This window comes from Phaethon lepturus, unplaced genomic scaffold (assembly GCF_000687285.1).
Source record: "Phaethon lepturus isolate BGI_N335 unplaced genomic scaffold, ASM68728v1 scaffold28446, whole genome shotgun sequence".
Taxonomy (NCBI): domain Eukaryota; kingdom Metazoa; phylum Chordata; class Aves; order Phaethontiformes; family Phaethontidae; genus Phaethon; species Phaethon lepturus.
Window position 1 is genome coordinate 1 of NW_010548878.1, and position 23,649 is coordinate 23,649.

At 39.1% G+C, this 23,649-nt stretch overlaps 1 protein-coding gene across 1 annotated transcript; it reads left to right on the forward strand.

Annotated features, from left to right (window-relative positions):
- Positions 1-1,489: 1,489 nt before the first annotated feature.
- Positions 1,490-23,041, forward strand: CFAP57 (cilia and flagella associated protein 57; the record flags this gene model as incomplete). Its single annotated transcript, XM_010290115.1, has 20 exons — positions 1,490-1,776; positions 1,962-2,142; positions 3,111-3,263; positions 4,338-4,477; positions 5,164-5,329; positions 5,673-5,786; positions 6,280-6,492; positions 7,072-7,245; positions 8,375-8,536; positions 9,013-9,168; positions 11,267-11,360; positions 12,366-12,556; positions 13,562-13,735; positions 15,240-15,398; positions 15,807-15,950; positions 17,121-17,237; positions 18,207-18,341; positions 18,425-18,568; positions 22,415-22,541; positions 22,830-23,041. Coding segments are annotated over 20 exons (3,243 nt in total), but the record flags the coding sequence as incomplete, so codon positions are not given.
- Between the last annotated feature and the right edge of the window lie 608 nt (positions 23,042-23,649).

Consider the following 23,649-nt stretch of genomic DNA (forward strand, 5'->3'; position numbering starts at 1 on the left):
GGCCCTCGTGGGCTCCACGTCCCCCATGCCAGCCCCGAGCCCACACAGCTTTTCCAGGGTACAGGGGTGCACATGCCTGCCTCCAAAGCTGAGCTGCGCCAGCATCTCTGCGGCTTATTTTTAACATTTTGGTTCACAGTTGACTGGTTCTTTGGGAGCGTATTGCACTATTTCAAAAAGGCAGATAAAAAGATCAGCCTTTAGTTCAGCAAGTACTGGGTGCCAGGTAGCACGTAAGTTCAGTCTGCAGGATATGTGTGCAGTACATTTTCCTGTAGCCACATGGCTTCTATCCAGGGCAAGAGAGGGTGGAGAGGGTGCCGCACTGTAGATTTTATATAGTTTCTGTGGCCTCTCTTGGCATCTGTCTTCCTCAGCAATAGGACAGTGGGCTAAATAAATTTTTGCTTTGACCCATAATGGACATCCTCATGTCCATATTTCTTGTATCACATGAGATCTATGGTATGGGGCCAATACAACTGGCCAGCGAGTGTGCAATATGTCCCTGCAGAAAGACTCATTAACTATATTGGCTTTGCTCAGTAGGTGTAACACGCATCTTGGAAGCTCTCAGCATGCTCACGCACCTTTTGCTTCCTGCAGTCTGTTCTGTGTGCAGATCAGGGGAATAGCCCAGGAAGAGTGGCTAGCAGCTGGCTGATGGCACTCAAACAATTCCTGCACCTTGCTTTGGGTGCACTTTTTTAGTATCTTTCTTGCAGGGAGGTAAGAGGCTTTCAGTACATGGGTTGATTGGACTCTAGCTGCCATTTTTTCTGGGGTACAGCTACAGGCAGAGTTTGGGTGAAATACTGACTTCATGAGCTCAATTTGTAAAGTGAGGAGGGTGACTGTAAAAGACAACTGCTGTCTAAAGTTCCATTAAGCATGAAAAATGGGGTCTAACTACCCCTGCTATCCTTCATGTTATGTATTGAGATGGCTATTCCACTGTTTTCACCAGTAAACACCTAATTATGTGAATTAATATGCATAATGGGCAACACTTCACTGAAATACAGAAATACAGAATTTATTCCTGGCCTTTGAGAATGAGTGGTCCCACTTTTCAGGAAGCTTACTACCAGAAAAATTTGCTAATCAACAGTATAGATATATTTTGGCCTCACTTTTGTCATTCAGTCCTGAAGGGCAGAGAGAATTTTCTCTTCAGTATTGCATTGTCATTCAGGTAGTGTCTTAGCTTAATAGAGTTAATGTATTTGTAGCATCATGTAAAATTGATACACGCAATATATATTGCAGGGGAAAACTGCAATATGTAGTTATGGCTATTTCTTAGACTCTTCTGTATTTCTGTGTGTTTCTATGAACCTTCTTCCCATATTTGTTTTCCTGTATCTGGTATTGAAATTCTTCAAAACAGGTATAGTATTTGCTTATTTGTGAACATAGTTGTTTTGTAATTATTATTGTTAATTATTATTATTGTTATAAAATAATTTCTCTCTCTTTTGTTCCATAGGTGAGCTTTAATCCTCAAGACAATGCACAGGTTTGTATCACTGGAAATGGCTTTTTTAAACTTTTTAAGTACAGTGAAGGAACTTTGAAGCAAGTGAATTTACAAAAGGGAGAACCACGAAACTACTTGTGCCATGCCTGGCTGTCCAAGGAGGAAGTTATATGTGGCACTGACACAGGCAAACTTACCTTGTTTGAAACTGGAGAGCTGCACTGGGAGACAAGTGTAGAGTACAAAAAACCACCTGGGGAACTAGAAGAAGGTGCAAAAACAAAAGAATATGAGAGGTAAATCTGTTAAATACTATTACTAATAGTTTCCTGCTTGTGCATGCAGATTAGTTGCAGGCCATTCACTTATTTCCTTCTTGTCCAGTTCATGAATGGTTAATAATATTTTGATTGCTGCTGAGAAGCATTTTTTTGTTTTGTCCTTCTTTATTCTTAAGTCATTATGCATTTCCTGCTTGCAGTTCAGTTGTCTCTTGTGGACTGACCTCCAAAGATAATGGTTCACAACAGGCTGCTTTGCCTCCAATATCTGCAGTCGCAGCTTACTCCAAAGGCTTTGCATGCTCATCTAGCCCAGGAGTTGTTCTTCTGTTTGAGAAGACCAAGAAAAAGGAAGTCTACAAGGAGAGTCAAGAAATCTGGGTAGGAAGAAAAAAGCTTTTCCAAGCAATTATGCAGCAGAGGCCTGTTTACAGGGGTGGGGGTGCTTCCAATTCAGTTATTAATAGTAATTTTTAGCACATCTCTAAATTACATTGTAAGCATTAGCCAACTGTCCTGGTGGTGTCGAAAGGAAGGGAGTTGTCAGAGGTCACACTGAAAATCAGTGACAGATGTCCTTTTGCAAGGTAGCTCTGCATGTTCCCACATGTAAAATGTGCTTTGAGGCTGCTAAGCTTCAGGAAATCTTCAAGAAACCTCCTCTTATTTATGGAGACTTTTGGAGCTAAGAAGTAGTCTACCTCAGTTTTCAAGAACTAAGCTATTTGTTTTTTTCCAAGGCAAAGTTTTTCTCCCCTCAGATATTTGTTACACCTGTCATGAGATTTGTGCACTCTTATTCTTAAGTAATCTAGTAAGATTTCTAACTCTTCTATAGCGAGCTGTATGCATTGACTTACTGCAACCTCTGGATAAGAACGTTTAACTGATGACCTGGTCAAGCCTTCATACTTTGGGCCTAAAAGGTTAGATTACTAGGCATGAACCCCTGTAATAAGACTGTTATCAACCTGAATGATACACTGCAAAGAACTGTTATTCTGAGATCACAATTTTCAGGCGGTTTTTATGCTGACACTTGCTACATTTTTTTTCTCTATGATTTTCTTCTACCATTTTCATTTTTGTTTAACACAGTACTTAAGATTACTGCTGAAATATCCTGTGATACTTTTTTTCAGCTATAAAGCTATAGATAGTTAGGTTATTTTGTCCTCTATTCCCTGCCTTGCAGTAGTTATGTACTATTAAATATCTAAGCTGCTTTACTGATACTATGTATGTGCTTATTAGAGTAGCATTACAGCAAAAGTTTGTGTGTGTGTGTGCATGTCTACAACTAAAACATGGAGACCTGGAATATCCCATGGGATGCATTTCTTGTACAGCTTCCCAAGGACCTGTTCAGCAGTGAGCCAAAACAGTCAAGCAGACAGGACATTATATGTATATGCTTCAGCCCCTCAGAGGAAACGATGGTCGTTAACACAAATAAAAATCAGCTTTACATGTTTACTATGCTATCCACCAATCTTATGAGGGTGAGTGCAATCTTATCTCATTTCACAGCTATCATGTCCAGTAAGGGGTGTATTGTAATGGCACAGGCTATTCAGTGTTGCTTTTTATTATGCCTTCTCATAAAATCCATCAAATAGCATCTGAACCCTTAAAGGTCATGATATGAAGTGCTCTGCATGCTTCTCTGAGAGCTGTATTTCAGTACCTCCTTGCTCAAGCATCCCTCTGTATGAATACCTGATGTTATTCGTCAGAATGATAAAGGACACTGTTAAAACTGTTTAAGGGTGCATGTCACTGTTGAATCACTTAAGTAAGGCTTTAACTGAGAGATTTTTAACATAACCATAGTAGTTTATGCTCCACTGTAATACACAGAAACCTTAATGCAATGATAAAGCTTGAATAGCCATGGGAATCTCTTGTTACTCTAAAATTAGTTGCTGAAGTCCTAGTTAGCAGTGAAACCTCTTTGTGAAGGAGAAACATAATGAAAAACATTCCCTACTCTGAAGGGATTAAATAATACAAAGACATGTAGTAAATGTATTATCATAAAATAGACTTGCATGGAGTTAAATAACTAACCTATGTACAGAAAGATCTTTACAGGAAGGTGTTTTGTAGTTACGGGTCCTTTTTCTGCATGCAGCCTAAAATTTTATTGGTGCTTCGCTTCGAGCATCAATATCGTGGTTAAGTTGCTTATCGCTCAGCACTTGATTATTTTTAAGTATCAGTCTGACCAGAAGGTCTTAACTGAATTCTTGCAGGTCCAGGTTTATTTATCTAACTTGCATTCCTCTGGACACCTACAATTATCTTCTGCTCTAACTCGTGTATGAGAACTGTGGAGCCTACATCTTCTCTGCATCACTTTTCTTGATTATTAATTATAAAGTTAAAACTGATTCTAACATTGTTATGTTTTTAACACTGTTATGTTCAGACCAGTGCAGTGAAAGGGTGAAGTGAAAGGATTCCTTAAATCTGTTTGATTACTGTATGCAAAGAGCTATGATAGATTTCTTACCTTACTGCCTGCAGTTAAATATTTGTGATTTTTTTTAATCACAATTTTCATTGCTTCTCAGGAGAAGGCAGCTTATTTTACATATCTGAATTTCCCATTGCATTCTGCTTCCATCACTGGTCTGGACATCTGTATTTGGAAACCCATTCTTGCTACTTGTTCCCTGGATAGATCTGTCCGCATCTGGAATTACAAGACAAAGTAAAGAGTTGTTTGTGTTTATTACCTCTTGCTTTTTTGTGTATTGTATTTAGCAGGCAACAGCAGCAATCTCACATGAATGAGAGTGTTGTTCTGGTGAAATTCTTGTGTGGTGTGGGGTGTAAATGGTCTTACTGACATGATTTGGGGAGTGTGGATATGCAGTGCCTTTAAAATTAGTGTCAAAAGAATCCAAAGCCTTTTCTATTAAGCCATTTTTGTGTCAGACTTCTCATGTGTTTTGGAAAAAAATATCTTCAGGAATGTTTCGTTCAGCTTTGTCTTAAGATACTGTTGTCCCATCGCCTGCTTCATAGACATAGTTCTTAAGCAAAATGACTCCAGCTTTTAAGGCTTTATGGAGGGAGAGGGGGAGAAAAACAACCGTCAGAAGAGATGTTTTTGTAGATTTGTAATCAGTGGTTCATTTACCTTCTTCATTATATTACAGTAAACAAGGACTTGCTCTTGCACCTTCCACGCCTTCTCTATGAGCCAGGAAGGTCAGATTTGCCTTGTAACATCTGTGTGATCGTTACTTAACTGAATGACAACACACTTCCTCAAGGACAAGGCAGAGGCAGACTGTAGCTGCAGGTGTCTCCCTGCCGGGCCACATATTGCCCTGTCAGGTCTGCGCAGGGAGTTTGTACTATTCCACACTGCACAATGGTTTTCTCTTTCAGCACTTTGGAGCTGTATAAAGAATATCGGGAGGAAGCATACACAGTATCACTTCATCCCACTGGCCTTTTCTGTTTGGTTGGGTTTTCTGACAACCTACGATTTATAAGTCTACTGTATGAGGACATGCATGTTTTCAAGGAGTTTGCTGTGAGAAAGTGTAGAGAGGTAAGGAGTGATGCAAAAATAAAATTGTGGAGTTATAGGGAGCAGAGTGGTGAAGAACATGACAGAAGGTAGAAACCTCTCCAGTAGATCCTAGTAGGATTTAGAATATCAAAGCATAGAGAAAAGGATTCTGACTATTGGAAAATAAGCCTGGAGGCTGATGCATAAGTGTGGACCTGGGAAGCAGTCGGAGGGGTAGTTTACTCAGATATACTCAAAGACTGAATTTTACAGGGGAAAGCACCAATTAAGAAAACAGTAAGAGCCTAATTATGTTATAGAGTTTTATAGAATTTTTTATCCACTGCATCTACAGTAACGGGTGATTATGTTCTTTTTGTAGTGCTCATTCAGTAACAGAGGCCATCTTTTTGCTGTAGTTAATGGAAATGTGATTCAAATTTATTCCAGCATCACCTTTGAAAATATTAACAACTTGAAAGGACATAGTGGGAAGGTTAGTAAACAACTCCTATAAAATACAACTCATTAAAGTATGAACTAGTTGGTAAAATGCATTTTGAAAAGGTAAAGTACAATTTTGGATTAGAAATGGGCCTAAAAATTAAAAATAGAAATACAAAAGTCAGTTTTCTTTGGTCAGAAGTCCATGTATGCACACACTAGATACATCTAAAGAGTCTGTCCTTAAACTGAAAGTGAATGATTGGCAGGTAGCTGAACCAGGAAAAATATCCCAGTCATAAATTTTAAAAATAAAATATACTACTCTATTAAAATGAACTTTTTCCTGACAGTGTGTTTATAAAGTAGTTCTTACTGACTTTTTTAAATGCTAAAATGGAATTAGTTGAGAAACATCTAGGGGTCTTTCAGTAAGACTTAGAAGTATGATTCCAAAGTTGTTATGGATATACCAGTAAAATGACTCCATACTGTATGTCTATAACTTACACCTTGGGCTCTTTGTTGTGTTTTGCTTTTGCCAGATACATGCAGTTAAATGGAGCGCAGATGATGCTAAACTTGTCTCCTGTGACACACATGGTGCTGTGTATGAGTGGAACTTGTTGACAAGTAAAAGAGAGTCAGAGTGTGTGCTCAAGTCCTGCATCTACAGCAGCATTGCCCTGTCTTCTGATGCCAAAGTCATCTTTGCTGTTGGATCTGACCAAACTCTCAAAGAAATTTCAGAGTCTTCGGTGAGCTAACAAGCACTCTGGAATTTTGCTTGGTTCTGTGGGGAGGGTACTAGTGCTTTGATTTCCTTATCATCAGTTTGGTAAGCAGGAATCCGTCTGGTTTTGATAGCTGCAATATTTACTGACACTTTTCTTGTGTTCTTATGTCCTTTACCTGAGATTTTGTTGTAGTTTTGTATTTTTATAACTTAACTTGGATTTACCTAGAAATCTTCTAATCCAGCTAACAAACTAACTTGGCAATATTGTATCAACTGTTTTGCTGAAATACAAGTACATATTGTAGGCTGTGTGAGGGTTTGTTTTTTTTTTTTGTCCAGAAAAGTAGTAAATTGTATGTGATAACCATTACATCTTACAGAAATCATCAACTTGTGGAACTTGGCTTGAAATTTTAAGAGTGCATATCTATACAGCTTAATACTAATTATTATTCATGACTTTACTCCTATAGGCATGTAGATTCTTTTAATGAGATATGACATAAAGTGCTCATGCAATAAGTAATCAAATAGTTTTGGGGAACTTAATGTAATGTGAGGGTTTTGTGGGGGTGTTTTTGGGGTGTTTTTTTTTTAGATCCAGCATGAAGTGCCTGCTTTTGGTGTTATTTATACTGCAGTAGCCATTTCTCATTCGGGACACATGGTATTTGTTGGTACATCTCTGGGGACAATTCGAGCTATGAAATACCCATTACCTTTAAAGAAGGATTTCAACGAGTATCAGGCCCATGCAGGTGCTGTTACAAAGGTAAGAGAGTACTTTCTTTTCCCTGCGATACGAGCTGCATACATCTCCTTTAGTGCTGATTCTCCTTCACAATTGCACATGGAGAATGAATATTACAGCGTTCATAGAAGTCCTGTTTCTGGAAATAGATGTAACTGGATAAGCTGTTGTTGGCTAAAAAGTGGCTTGCACCAGGATATGTAACGTAGCATATCCCTGTTAGAGAACTTTAATATAGCTCTTTCTGGAAAGAGGGAGATAAAGTTATGCAGGCTTGAAAACCTCTTGTGAGAATGGAAGGAGGAATGAGATAAATACATTAAGCAACTTGCTGCCAGGGTAAAGAGCAGAAGAGATTGCAGTGCTGGTCTGCTAACCAGAGTGTATTTCTAAAAGGCTAATGAACAGCATCTGAAAGGTGGGGATATGGTGAGTGGAGCCTGCAACCATGGAAAATTTCAGTGCACTTTCTCCAGGAAGCCACACACCCTGTCTTGTTAAAACTGTTCATAATTTTGGCATTTTAGGTATCACTGTCAAATACAGCACCTTGACTTAGAGCTGCACAGTCCAGCATTAGGCTATGAACGTCAGTTATTGGAACTCTACTTTTACCTCACTCCTAAGCTGTGTCAGCTCCCACATACTCTATGCTAGGCCATGCAGTCACAGGAGGTCTGGAGGAGGTGACAGCAGTTGTTACTAGATACTTCTTGGTGGGCTTATTTGCAGATTCTAAAAAAAAAATATTTAGCCATCTGTTCCTCAAACAACTTCTCAAAGAAAAAAAGCTAGAGACTTTTGTAATTGTCATATAAATTGCCTGTCTATGCTATAACTGTCTAGAAGGTCTTTTCTGTTCCACGTTTTTAAAAATCTTCTTACACCTTTGAGAGCAGAAGCAGATCCAGTGTCTTCACATGTTCTTCTTTTCTTTCCCTTCCCCTGTTGTCTGGACCAGAGTGGAGCAGGAGTAGAGGACATAGTCAAAGTGTTGGTAGTGGGGCTATGTTACTATTTCCACTGTTGACTGTCTTGTGGTAGAAATGACAGGGAGTATATGGGTGGGGAAAAAAACTTGGAATAAAATTAGACTGTGTCTCCATTCTTCCTTGTCTCTACTATTATTTTGTTGTCTCTTCCTTCTAAGATGTCTGTAACAAATGATGACCTATTTCTGCTGACTGCCTCAGAGGATGGCTCTATATTTATCTGGAAAGTGTATGATAAAGGAGGTGGGATACTGAAATGGGAAAAGGAAGTTGAATATGCTGAGGAAGTGCTGATCATGAGATCAGATATAGAAGAAAAGGTAGGAGGAGCAACTTGTGAACATGAACCATAGGATTCCTAGCGTACAGCTTATGAATTACATTTGCATGATGTTTGTGACTAGCTATTCCTACATGGCCTTCTGTTTAAGAGGGCTTGCTTGGCTTTCCTCATAAAAAGAGGTTATAGCAAGTAGCTGCAGCTGCTTGTTAATATGCAAACTGCATTATATGAACAGTAAGTGCAGAGAAAAGTTTAGACTTTTTCTCTAATACTTTCCCCAATATTTTGAAAGCAGTTTTAATGAAGTAGAGAAGTCAGAAGCTGCATTTCTATAAACCATCTTGTAAGATAACAAAGGAACCTTACTTCTGGAACAACTTCTTGGTCTGTCTGAAAATTGTCTGCAAAGGCTGTCTTTCATAATTATGTGCATATAAATAAAACATCCTTAACAAGCTGGTGCTAATGGAAAACCTCTCTGTTAAAACTATCTTCTCATCCATGTCCTAACAGAGTCAGGCAATGCTAGACCTGCAGATTCATGTGAAAGAGCTACAGACAGAAAATGATTACCAGCTACGTCTCAAGGACATGTACTGTGATGAAAAAATAAAGGAATTAGAAGAGAATTTCACTCAGGAAATAGGCTCCCTTAAAACCAAACACCAGGTATGATTCATATTGCAGAACCAAATACCAAGAAATCTTTCACTGAAGAGTTGAATTCAAGCTTGCACTATATATGTATGAATGCCATAAAGCATCTGAAAAATGAAGCGTTGCTTTCCAGTAAAGATGTTCTTGATATTTGTAAAACATGAAGCTACCGTTGAGTCAAGTATCTTGTAAGTACAAGGGGATGCACGAGTTCTTCTAGGTAACCTATAAGTATCTTCACATAAAAACAGTTCCAGTAATAAATGCTGCCTGAGATCAGTAAGCTATATCACCCTTGAGTAGAAATGGGACCATGCCTTAAAAGCTCTGTCACATATAAGGTTGCAGCTGCTGCAAGATCCAATAATTATTCTTTTTAATGCTGCCTTCTTTATGCCCTGGCTGCTTAGCTTTTTTAAGAATGTCTGCTGAGGTGTCTTGTATGCTTTTTGAAAATAGAAGTAAAATATATTCCCTGGATTTCCTCTGTTCATGTGTTTATTGATTTCTCTGTGGTCATGAAGCAGGACTTCCCTGAAAAGCAAAAGCCACGATAATTCTTCCCAGTGTCTTATTTATCTGTGTCCGTTAATTCTACTCTGTCCATCTGTCCATATTTCTGACCTGTAATTTGCTATATTTCTGGACCCTTTTTAGACTTAGAAGACAAGTGATCCAATAGCAATTTCTCTGGCAGTAAGATGGCTTGAACTGAGAGATTACATATCTCATGATTCAATTCTGTCAACCTCATGTTCTTTTCAAGCTTTTGGATTAATATTATCCTGTCCTGGTGATTTGTTACTGCTTATTTTGTTGAGTTGTATGTAGTCCCTTCAAGCAGTATTTCAGTTTGACTCCACATAAAGAAGGATTCCAGTATGAAAGCTTGCCAAGTTACTTACTAGTTTTATTATTTTATGGTCTTGCCATTTTCAAGTGCTCCTTTTATACCTTTCCTGTCTTTTGGCCCTACAAATGTTCTGGCAGGTTTCTGATTTTGATTTTTTTTGAGGAAGTTTAATTATTAATTTTATTTTTTTCTTCAAGTAGTTCCTCAGGCTCTTTGGCTTTTCTCATTGTGGTTTTTGCTTTTAAGTAACCTAAGTTTTAACCTTTCTATTTTTCCTCATTTTTGTATGGCTTGACCTTTCACAAGAAGCCATTTCACTTCTTATAGGTTACTCTACTTGTGTTTTACCTGTGCTGGTTTTCTTCTGTAGTTCTTCAGGTCTTTTCATAGCATTATGCTTGGCTATAGAGTTATAATAATCTCAGCTACACTGAAACTTCTTTAGGCTTGTTGATTATAGGCTTGCAAGCAAATGCCTTTGAAGGTGAATAAAAGTCTTCTAGGCAGGCAAGTGGTACTTCTTGTCTGAGTATCAGTATGTGTTAACATTAAACTGAACGACAGATTTGGACAGGCTTGGGGCTTACCTTTCCAGTTGCTGTATCCAGCAGGCAAATGGAGTATTTCTGCTTATGCAAGACCCATACAGTTATGAGAAGAAAGTGAAAAAATTGTACCCATGGTACGATTCCCACCTTTTCTGGGAAATTTCTCACCCATTTTCCTGTTCCAGTTCTTTGTGCTTTTTTAGAAGATTAAGTCATTCATAGTGGTAGTCAGACATTCCATGCAAATGGCACTCATACCTCACTTTTGCTTAGGTTTGTGTCATTCTATGCAAATGTCAGTGTTTTAGGACCTCAAGGTTGCTTCAACTGAGACAGGAAGCAGCTTGAAATTTAATATCTGGACAGCAATTTGTGGAACTCCAAATTCTCCTCTAGTAGGCACACACAAAGAAGTGGAGGTTTTTGTAGCTCACAAACTTTTCTTGTTAGATTACATAGTACCCTGTGTTATATGAACTCCATTTGCTACTCTCCCTTAGCTTTCCATAGTTTTGTAACTTGTCGTAATAAACTAATCTTTGGGGAAACTTGGCTTAGTGACACATGGCATCCGAATTTTGGTGAGAGACTCCAAATATAAATTCTGTTGTGTATGTGTTCCCCACCATGGGCAAGAGGACAAACAATGTGGACACTGCTTTGCCTAGTTTCAAATTAAAATTTATTTTTCTTATTTTTTTTTCCCCAGATTTTACAGGCAGAGAAAGAAAAGCAGGAGCTACAACACCAGTTTCAACTGTCTGAGCTGATGAATAAACAGGCCAGGGAGGTGCAACAGCTAGGTTAGACGGTAACAAATGTTTGTAACTAGAATCTGGAGGAAGTGCATTAGACTTACAGCAAACAGTGTGACAGAGAGGGATTACTAGAGTACAAGGAATGGTGCATGTATGTCATACAGGTATTGCAGACCAAATGCTTGCCTAAACTGCACCACACAAATGACCATGATGAGAACATACACATGGGCACTGTATCTTAGATGTTTGATTTTTGAGATTAGTAATTTCTTCAGTTGTCTTATCACTCACTGTGCAAGTGAAGTCACACAGTTCAGCAAGGAGGCTAATGTAGAATGCATACAACATGGAGGTACGTAGACACCAGATTTGTAATCAAGATAAAGTAGAAATACTGCAAATTAGTACCAAAAAGCAAGTCTACCTGTAAATGAGTCCATTGCCTACTCATACTCTGTAACAGTTGTACTTATACAGCTCTGTCATGGTTGTCATCGCAAGGGAATGCCTAAATTAGGCGTTCCTAATTGCCTAAATTAGGATTCAGCCTGATCTAGTTGAAGATGTCCCTGCTCATTGCAGGGGCGTTGAACTAGATGACCTTTACAGGTCCCTTCCAACCCAAACTATTCTATGATTCTATGATTAGCTGTTATTAATTTGTTGTAATGGCAGAGTAGGAGATTTTGGTGTAGGTTTTAGACTTGTTCAAGCTGGAACAGGACACCATTCTGTCTTGATGCAGCAAGCAGGGATATAGCAAAATATTCAGAAACACAACTGAGAAAGGTGAATCACAACTTTGGAACAGGCATTATTAGTGAAGTGGTAAGTAAAAGGAAGAGCAGGAAACTCAAGAAATGGTTTTCTGATGTAAAATTTTGTACGGACACAGATTCTAAAATGAAAAGTGATGAGGTTCTTCTAGTGTAACTTACTGCAACCAGCTGCCAAAAAGACAGTGGAGAATAAGACATTGATGACTGTAGAAGGATATGACTCTCTTTTCTATTAGTTTTATCCATTCCATATGTTTCCTGTTACCAGAATCTGACAGTAATCAGAAAATCTTAATGGAAAATGAGAAATACCAGGAGCTGCAAGTGAAATCCCAGAGGATGCAGGAGGAATATGAGAAACAGTTGCACAATTTGGAGGAAAGCAAAAGCAGGGCTGTGAAGGAGCTAACAGACTACTATGAGGAAAAACTTAATGAGAAATCTGTTCTGCTGCAAGAGGTAGGAAACTTGATTTGCAGTTTGAATTATTGACTAAGTTTATTTCCAACTGTGATAAAATGCTCCCTAGGAAAAGAAAGGTTGGCTCCCTCCATGCAAATCCTAATCTGCCTGTAACCTTGGGGAAATATGTTGACAGTTAGAATAGTAATGAGGAAAACCCAGCTGAGTTACCATCTTTTCTGGCCTTCATACCTTGAGTAACCTAATAAGATTACTATCCCTGGGATTTCGCAGCTTCACCACTCTTTCTCCTAGATCCAAGAATTCCTGTTTATTAATGTGGGTTAGATTATACATTTACTGTAATTGAAGAAAGAAGGACTCAATCAACCTTGTTCTAGTGAAGAGATAACATTTCTAAAATGATCAGTTCCATTCCTGAGTCCCTGAGGTTCCTGCCTGCATAATCTGGGGGGAAATGAGAAATACCCTGAGTACTTCAAAACTACTGCATATTGAGGTCAAAGACTTGGCTTGACAAAGGGCAGCCAGATACTGATGCTTATATAACTAAAGTCAATAAATTCTATCAACATCACTGTTTGCAGCCCTGTGTTGCAATACCAATTTGTAAAGAATGTGAGGAATGAATGTGAGAAGAGAGGCATACAGAGAGTGATGCCAACCTGAGTGATTATTGGTCCTAATGCATCAGAAACAGCAATTTTAAAAGATCTTCTCAAGTGTTACTCATGTTTGTGTTTGCTGCTGCCAGAACAAGTTTGCTGATACTAGTATTTGGGCCAGGTTCCTAACTTGTCGCATCCAAGCCTTAAGAAGCAATTTTTTTAAGAAGAATTTTTTTTATGTTTGTCTAACAGTTTTTTAAAGTTACTTTAATCCCCTAAGAAGTTAAGTTATCTTAAATGATATTGCTGCATTTGAAGAGTCCATTAAATATAGATCCTCCCAGGAGAAACACAGTTACAAATAAAGAGTTCTCCTCTTCTTTATTGGTCTCTTACTGTTGTCTTCACTAATGTTTGCTTTGCTTAATGGCAGGCAGAGGAGGATATGAGGCAACAGCTTCAAGCACATGAAGAAATTAAGAAACAAATTGAAGAAGATGAAGACCAAGAAATCCTGGAAATCAAAATTAAGTATGAGAGACGGCTCTTGGAAGAAAAGGAATCAAACCTCCAACTGAAAGGAGAAATAGGAGTCATGAATAAAAGGGTATCTTTTATTCTGTGATAGGATCAGACCTGCATGTGGTGACCTATAGCTGAGGACTAAATGTGATTAGTGGCATGTCAGTTTAGTCTTGTTAATTTAGTCTGTAAATATTTGGCATTTCATATGAGAACAGTAGCGCCTTCTTATACCAATTTGAATGTTTTAGAATATTTGGGCAGAAAAAGAATCTGTGAGTTGATTGTATTGCTGATATGATTAGAGATAGATGATAGAGGAAGTGTGTTTTTATTAGTACACTTTATTTTATCTTACATAGTTTTAAATCATAAATAGTAATATTGTTCATCCTATGATGGGTAACAAATGAAGCTTTTCATTTTTCCAAGATCTAAAGCTCTGCTTTGTTAGAAAAATACTTCTACTGGTTCATTTGACACAACAAGCACTTTGTGTTTTGTATGCATCATCATTTTTTATTGGTTTTAGTCCTAGGATTTTTATTAGGAGACCTTATTGCAGCCCTTCAGTACTTAAAGCGGGCTTAGAAGAAAGATGGGGACAGACTTTTTAGCAGGTTCTGTTGCGATAGCACAAGGGGTAACGTTTTAAAATAAAAGAGGGTAGATTTAGACTAGATATAAGGAGGAACTTTTTCACAGTGAGGGTGGTGAAACACTGGCATGGATTGCCCAGAGAGGTGGTAGATGCCCCATCCCTGAGACCATTCAAGGTCAGGCTGGACTGGGCTCTGAGAAACCTTACCTAGTCGAAGGTGTCCCTGCTCATTGCAGGGGGGTTGGACTAAATGATCTCTAAAGGTCCCTCCCAACCCAAACTATTCTATGATTCTGTGATTCTATGATTCTGTGTTTAAGGAGGCATAAAACCTTTTAGCTCTTTTACTGGGTGGGTATTACATTTGCCAAAGGATGTTAGAGGGACATCTTTTCAGTTTCTTCAGTTATCTATCTGGAGACAGAGGATTTGTCTTGCTTTATACTTCCTGTTATCATGGTACTGTCTTCAGTTCCAATGTCTTCTAGACATCAGGAATTTCTTCATGGGTCCTTACAGTTTGACCAGTGCCATTCCTTGGTTCTGACCTTCTTGAATTCACAGATCTTAGTACTGAGGGGGAAATTTTGAGGGTACCCAAGACCTATGAACTAGGCACCCTTCCAGTCTACTTTTGTCATTTTAGAGATGTGTGACAGGTGATCACCTTAAAATAATTTTCCATGGCTTGAGTGTTACCTGAAGCTCATGCTTGGATATAATATCTATACCCTTCTTGCTTTTGGATGCACATTCCTTGTTTCCTTGTAGTACAGTAAGTGTTCTGTCAGCATATACAGAAAATGCAAAAATGGCTATTCAACCCCCTTTTGAGTTACAGGTATTTAAGTGATGTAATGCTCCTTCATCATATCTTAATTCGACATCCTTTATCCCACACAGTCTACAAGGTATCTTACAGAGTAGGATGGCTAAGATGTGCACAGCATCTGGAGACTGCTAAGTTCTTACTACTTTGCCTCTCTAGTTGAACAGCCTACAGAAAGAGCTCAAGGAGCGCAACAGGGACATTGGGGAAATGAGACTGGAACAGCAGAAGCTGCAAGGCATCATTAAGTCACTGGAGAAGGACATCTTGGCACTGAAGACAGAGATTCAAGAAAGAGCTGACACTATCCAAGACAAGGTGAGAAACTGGACAATTGGCTGAGATTGGTCACCCTCCCTTAATTTAATACAGATATTTATTTTAGTAGTATTGTGTTCTGATAATATCACATGACTGTAAACTCCGTTTTAACTTAAAGAATTTGCGATCTTTAGTTTGGTATTTTAGTTTTTTCCTGACTTTCTAAGCTTTTCTTGGGGAGCTGAAGTTCAGGATGTTGAGTTTCTCATCCCCTGTTCTGAGATCTGCAGATGGCTCTCTGCATTATTTGCCCCCTCCCTTCCCACCCAATCTGTGTAGATGTGCAAATGAAGTCCAGTCTTCCACTAGATCTGTGACTGCCGGTTTTACCACAACCATATTTGTCTTAGGGATCTGTTTGAAAGTGCTGTTTCTGATTCAGGTTTCTGTACCTACTTCTCCCAGGAGAAGCATATATGTGACCTAAAAAAGAAAAATCAGGAACTGGAAAAGTTCAAGTTTGTACTGGATTACAGAATAGAGGAGTTTAAGAAGCAAATAGAGTCACGTGAAAATGATATCAAAACAATGAAGGAGCAGATCCAGGAGGTGAGTAGCACTCTCATCTGGCCTCTGCTACTAAGCCCTTCGAATACAAAGATGACCCAGCAAGTCCAATGGAAGACTCCACCCTGTTTGTTCCTCGAGTTCTTTCAAGGATACACAGCACTGATTCAATATCTTTACAGCTAATAAAAATACTTGCACACAATAGCTGCTATTTAATTTTCTATCACATGCTTCCAGTGATTGACACAGTTATTTAAGCTCCTATTTCGGTATTTAATTCTAGACTCTGAGTAATATCAGGTTTGCTTAAAAATAAGTCTTGGCCTTATATGGTTGCCCTCCACATACCCTGTAGACTTTTTACAAGACATTGCCTTTACTGATCTGGAGGAAAAGAGAGTGAACTTCTTCTCTCAGAAAAGTTGCAGATTTATGCAAACATAACTCTGTTTAGGGGTTAGGTGTGTGGACAAATTACTGTACATCAGCTGAACCATGGAAAATTTCCATGTATTCATACTTAGCTTGCAGCAAATTCATTGAGGCAACTTATTTATGATAGAAACTTACTGTGTTCTCTCCATAGATGTACCTTTAGCTCAGACACTTTAGGACTATGGTGACATAACTCCTCAGTGATCTATTAGTTTTCATAAGTCTGTTTATTCAGAACAAACACCTTTCAAATAAAATGCAAACTAATGAACAATTGTATGTACATCAGACTAGCATGATGAAAGCCCTGTTCTGTTTTCTGGTCACCATCTTATGCCAGTAAATGCTGTAGTACCTTTATTGCTTTTTTCCCTTGCGTTCTACATATATAGCCACAGCTTTTCAGTGCATTTGTTTTCAGTATCAGGTTCTTGTTATTGTTGCACTTACTCTTTCCAGTATTGACTGTTAATTTCCATCTCACCCATTTTTATTCAGATGGAACAGTAAAGCTCCGGTTCAGCTCAAGAAATGAAGGGGCATCACAGCATTTAAATACCTGTAACTCAAAAGGGCGTTGAATATCCTATTTTGTTTTTCTCTGTGTTCTGACAGAGGGCAGTGTTGTTCCAAAATTGACTTTTTCCATGCTGTACTTTAAACTGAAGGGGGCTCTACTCCCTCAAGTCTGTATTTTCACTCTGGTTTTCCTGTTACCGTGTTGTTTTTTCATGTCTCCTTTTAGTTCTCATTTCCTTCTCCTGCTTCCTTCAGATGGAGGGGGAGCTGGAACGATTCCACAAAGAGAGCACACAGTTGAAGCTGAACATTACACAACTGCAACAGAAACTAAAGGCAACTGATCGTGAGATGCACAGAGAGAGGCAGAAGGTATGGGGTACAACCACTGTGCAGGTCCTATGTAATGAAGTTTGTGGAGACAGAACACTGCAGAAGCATTAATCTGAACAAAGAGGTACTTCAGGGATACTGTGTCCAAGGACCAGAAGAGTCTCTGGTCAGTGGGGGCAAAGGCAGAAAACTTCCAAGCCTGCAAGCAGGTTAGAGAGTTGATATTTTAAAAATCTAGTTATTTATGTGTCAGTTTGTTCAGTCAACACATATTCTCGTGGGTTTAACAGAGCAGTGAGGCAAATGCTTAACCGACTACCTTTTCCTGCCCAAGCTTGAAATCTGGGGACACTTGGCCTAAACAGGAGAAGCACATAAGCTACCACCTACAATGAGATGTAGGCATTAGTAGGATGAAATGACGGGTGGGCTTATTAATGGAGGAGACAAAGACCCCTGTGTTTGACAAACAAGCGTATCTATGAGGGTGGAAGAGGCACTGCAGGTGAAGCTGAAGGAGCTTAGCAGGCAGTGCAGGACTGAGGAAACAGGTAGAGGGGCCTGGTAGAGACCAAGTGAGACTGAGAAGGCAATCTTGATGTGAAATCATCAAGTTGTGCATGTGTCTGATATGTGTTTTTTCCCTTGCCTTCTCTCATTAACTGTTTGCATGTTGTTTATAAATAAGAATGTAGGTCATCTGGGAAAGGACAGTGGGGCGTAGCATTCATGATAATAGGCCACTGGTTTTCGGAGTAGACCTTTGGATGCTGGCACTTACATTACCTAATGCAAATATCTTGGATTAATATTACTGCTAAAACTTATCACTGCTGTTCAACATGCAGTGCTCACATCCCCAGCAGTTTTTTTAATGATATATTTTTAAAAAGTTAAGTGTGAGTAAAGTATATGAGAGCTTTCACCAGTTCTACTAGACTTTCTAGAAAATTGCATATGATAGAGTGCTCTGAGCCAAATATGAATGTACCTACATCATTCTTGCAGAAGCAAAATATGGAAGCTGTCATCAAACGATTTAAAACAGATCTTCATAATTGTGTGGGCTTCATGCAGGATTCAAAAAAAATGAAGGATGGGATCCGTGAGCTCTACACCAAGTATGTGCAGCAATCAGACACGGTGAGTCGGGGCTTTTGCCTTCTCCTTGCAGATTAATTTCTCTGGTAGTGTAATTACTGATGCAACATGCTGTGCCCCCTCAGGTGGAGACTGAAGCAGTAGACGCAGATTTGCAGCAGGAGTACATGAGACAGCGAGAGTATCTTGAGAGGAATTTGGCAGCTTTAAAAAAGAAGGTGGTGAAGGATCAGGAAATCCACCAAGCTGCTTACATGCACATCGTGCAGGTAATAAGCATTTTCCATGTGGTATGGAGAGGGAAAAAGGAAGCAGCTGCACAAAAGACACTTTAGTAGCCTTACTGCTATGGTTTCTTAGGACTTGAAACAGATTGGTTTGCTTCCTTGCCAGAAATTCCTAAATTTTTCAAGTGCTTCCATTCAAGGATACTATTCATTGAGCTACTGAAGTTCTATAATTTTCTGGACAAAAGTACAAGATCTCCGAATTCAGAAATTGCTGCTGTTTTGTGGATACTTTCATTTATCTCCCACTCCCTAATGTAAAAGGAGGTAGGGAATCTCTGCTGCCTGGGTATTTTTAAAGCAATCAATGTACTTATTTTTTATTTCAAACAGTATAAATACTATCTGAAATAATACAGTCAATTTGCACCTGTCTGAGCACCAAGCTGTACTTGCTGTGTGGTGGTGTTTAGGAAGTAATTCTGGAGGAAGAAAAGAAAAAGAAAAACAATTACTTTGGCCACATAGTCCCATGCCTACTGGTCTGAATTCAGAAGAACTTTCTGCTTTTCACATCCAGGTTTTTCCGAGGCAGTTCAGAAACACATGATGAATATGCCTATTTGTACCAAGATCTCTTGCTCAGAATCCTTATTCCTTCCAAGGCAAGGTAAACTTGTGACTGCTGGGACCAAAGATCTGATTTGTTTTCATTTGGAGTGAGGATCTAAAACCCCACACCAAACATCCTCGGAGGACAGCTCTTTTACAGTCTCTTCTTACTATCATCTCCTCCTGCTCAGTCAGCATTTCCTTTTCCCCTCACTAGCCCTTTCTTCATTGTTACTTTATTATGCTTCCTCAGGATCGTTAGACCTCAGTCCCCTCCTAAAGCATCTGTTCTTTGCTATTTATTCATAGTGCTTCTTCAAGCCCAGGCAGCAGCAATCTTCTTCCCTGGCCCTGTTTTAATTTTTTTACTCCTTCTATGTGTTAGATATTTCCTTTTGACACAAAAGGACATGGCTTCAGAGAACAACCTGAAGAATTTCCTTGCTGGAATCGGGTGACAGATGGTGCTCATAATGATAATACTTGATATCTTGGATCAGTAAGCCTAATATGAAGTGATGATTAAAACCGAATTAATAAAACATCTGGAAGATGAAGATATCAAAGATTCTAACCAGCCTGGTTTCTTCAAAGAAAAAGCAGTTCTCTGAAGTCTAATAGATTAATGAGACTTTACAGCCATGAGGAATTATCATGGTCTTCCAGTCCTTCACAGGGGGCTTTTAAGACTAGTTTAGACAAACTTCTGTCAGGGCTTGCTTTGAAAAAGTAAATGACATCTTGGCAGCCTTCTAGCTCTGTGTTTCTATTATTCCTCAGTTATGCTTACATTTTCAGAGCTGTGCATTCCTCTTTGACAGTTCATAGGTATGTTCCACTAGTGACTGCTGCAACAGTTGATTAGAACTGTCAAGATAATTTTAATTTTCTTACCAATTGGCAAGTTGCCTGTTGTTAGACTGTTAGTTTTTCCTCCAGCCTTTTGTATTTGTAATGGCTTCTTTGGTCACTTGGATACATAAGAACAGACACATTGAATAATCTTGAAGTAACGCTGCTTGAACTGAAGCATGTATGGGATGATCTTTTCTGTAATATGTCCTACCTGTCTCTGACAGTCAGCACAGACTTCCTAGGCTGTAGATTACATCCAGGCATCATATGTAGTTGTACCTGATGGCATCATCCACCTTTTCTGAAATAATTGGCACTTTGCCACAACATCCCATGATAATGAGTTTTACTACGAACATTTATTTTAACGCATTGCATGATCATTGCATTGCAGTGCAAGCTTGGTGTCAGAATACAAAGATTGAATTAAAAAAATACTATCAGTGTCAACCAGCAGCCTTTTAGCACCCAGCAAAGCAAACAAGACATTTCTACGTAGCCCAGATTGCCTCATACAATACATGAGTATGTATTATACAATACATACTATATATTATACTGTCTAACAGACCAAAAGCAAGATCTTCATTTGATAGCAGCATTCTGTGAGCTTACAAAGGTGTTCATGACTAAAGTACACCTAAACAGAAATGCCATGACCTAACCCTGAAAGACAGTCAAAAGAAAATTTCCTTGACTGATTCTTGGAAGTTAGCCTCTTCATGCGATCCTTTCAGGATCAAGCTCTGGGATAAATGCATAGGGGTCAGATTTCATCTGTGTTTGAAGCCTTGAACTAAACAAGTCAGAGTCAACAAAAAGACTATGGTTTCAGAGCAGGCTGCCTAAGCTCACAAACTCATGCTGTGTTTAGAGTCCAACACAACCACTGTAAGAACAACTATTCTTGCCCAGCAAGTTCAGACCTTAACACTTCTCACAATCTTCCTCCAGTCAGTGACTTTCAGCTGAGGGGAAACTGAAATACAGTTGGTATACTTGTCTTAGTGTGAAGTACTGCGAATCTTGCCACGTACATGCACCTTGAGTCACTGCTGCCAGCCTGAACTCCTTGAGTGCATCTATATACAGACAATTGCAGTAAGCGTTACTGGTTGTTACTAACCAGTTTTCAGGTGTGTGCTGCCAATACTTTATAAGCATACTGTAAGGAACTGAATCATATGCCTTACATAAATCTCTTATGGCAACATCATTATCTCTATCAACCAAAACTATCTTTAAAAAAAAATCAAGGTTTGAAGACACCTTTTTCATGGGAAAATGTCATTAATCCTTGTTCTTATCTCCTTTTGTTTTAGTGGGTTTCCTATAGCTCGAGACTGGTATTATGTGAGGTACCCAAAGCATGCCTTTTGGCCATTTATCTTTTTAAAATACTGCAACTTATGATGAAGTGCCAGGGGTTGGAATGGTGCTGTGTTCCAAAAGTTCTAAAAAAACCACCACAGGTAGCGGAAATCATTGCTATTCTTGGTTCAAGTAGATGGCAGCTGTTTAACATGTGCACTAGCTGTTGATGTGATAAGGTATTTCACTGTCTTTGTAAGAGGCAAACAAACAATTCTACTTCTCTTGAATTCAGAAAAGAAATATTTAGTTAATGGTGCTCCTGTTTCTGTATCATGAGCAACAGTTTTATCATCCTTCACTAGTATTAGCCCATACTGTTTTTGCTGAAGTTTTTGAATCTGCCAAAGCAATGAGTAAAGTACATTCACTTGTACTTTCACAACTCCTTCAGCAAGATGCTTTGTGGTAGGCTATTAAAGAAATTAGAGGATCGAACTTGTATGGGTTGAAAACTGACTGAAAAAAGAACAAAAGATGAATACATGGCCAACTTTTCCTCATAACAGCATGTTAGCAGTAGGTATCTGAAGTCTCTATATGCTTTATGTATTTCTTCATAATTCGGAAGGTGTGTTGGAAAGCGATGTCTGTCAGAACTAATGAAGAGGACTTTGAAGAACGGCAAGGAGATACAGATAATTTAAGTGAACAGACCCATGGTGGCAAATGAAAAGCAAAATAATACATGCTGCAGGGAGAAATGTGAATTCTTCACATTAATTCTGAATTAATTGGATCAATCCAGGAAGGGGCCTGAGCTTCTCTGTGGAATTGGGATGGAAAATGACACCTTGGAGTGCAGCTTCAGTCAGAAAAGCAAAAGAAATATTAACTTATTGAGCTAATATGGTTTGAATACTGTAATGTTTTGTGTCAAATCTACTGTGGCCTTATCTGAAATGTTGAGTACTGTACTGATTGCCTTGTATCTTCCGCTTGTGATACCGATCCTATACTGTCCAGTGTCCTTTCCAAGGATATGAAGATACATATTGCTGAGCCAGGTAGTACTTGTGCTTTTCCTCATCGGGCATAATGTTTTTGCAGGAAAATGTGGGTCTGATGAAGGAAATTAATGACTTGCGGCAAGAACTTAGGGTGGCCCACACCCAGGTACATGATCTCCAGTCAACACTAAGATTAACCATGAAAGAGCAAGCAATTCAAGACACGGGTGAATAGTGCATCTTTTATGTTTTCTGTATTGTCAGTACTCATTCCAGAAGCCCTTTTTTGTCCCTGGTGAATGATTCTGTTACTCTCTCCGTATGTTCCAGCTTGTCTGCCTGGTGGTACTTGTTATATTGTAATGTTAGCTGTAGAAGCTGCTAGATACTGCAGAATCTTACTATTTAGCCCTACTCCTTCAGCCCTGAAAGATGCCTTTCCTTGTTCATGCCAAGGAACTCTGCAAGCTGCACCTTTGTTACTCTGCTCTGCCCTCTCTGATTTTATCTTCTAGCTCCCTCCAGTGAACTGGTGTCCAGCCCAGCTGTCCTGAGGTTGAATGCAGAGAAGGAAAATGAGAAAATCATAGAAATGCAGCAGCTAGAAATTCAATACCTGCGAGACCAAATCCAGGAGAAGGGGCAAGTCCTTGCAGTTCAGCCTCTCTTAGACGGAAATCTTCCTAAGCTGAATCTGGAAAGAAGTCACAAGACACAGCAACAGTGACCTGGTTCAAGGATGCCTTACATTATTATATTCTCCTGGCAAGATCAGAAATGCAACAGCATAGATTAGACTTCCATGTTCCTATACTCTTCTAATAGAAGCATTTGTGTGGCACTCATTGCCCTGAACACAAGGCACCGATCTTCACTCCCTCTACTTTCCTGGAATCTGCCCTTTCCATGAGGCCTAGGAGCAAAGAGAAAAAAAATAAATTTGTGTTAGTGTAAGACTGATCTTTGTGCCTTCATGCTAGGGAAGGTATGCACCTTGCTCTTGAAAAATAATGTGTCCTAGTTCAGAAGAGCTAGTCAAATTCTGTAAGCCTTTTCTGCTAGAATTCTAGTTTGGTGTAATTGTGCTGCAAAATCAACATCAGCCTTTTATTTTCCAGTATTTAATTGCCTATGTCCATACAAAGGACTGCCCACGCTTAAGGTAGATGTCAGTGTTATTCCAAGCAGGTATCCAGTCACAGACTAAAAAACAATTATCTTGTGAGGGCAACCTTTGACTAGTGGTCAAGCACACCTAAGCTAGAGCCCTTGCTCAAGCCTCTGCCTCCTGTCTAGAGATGTTTGTCTCATCGGTTACAATCATTTCAGCACGCC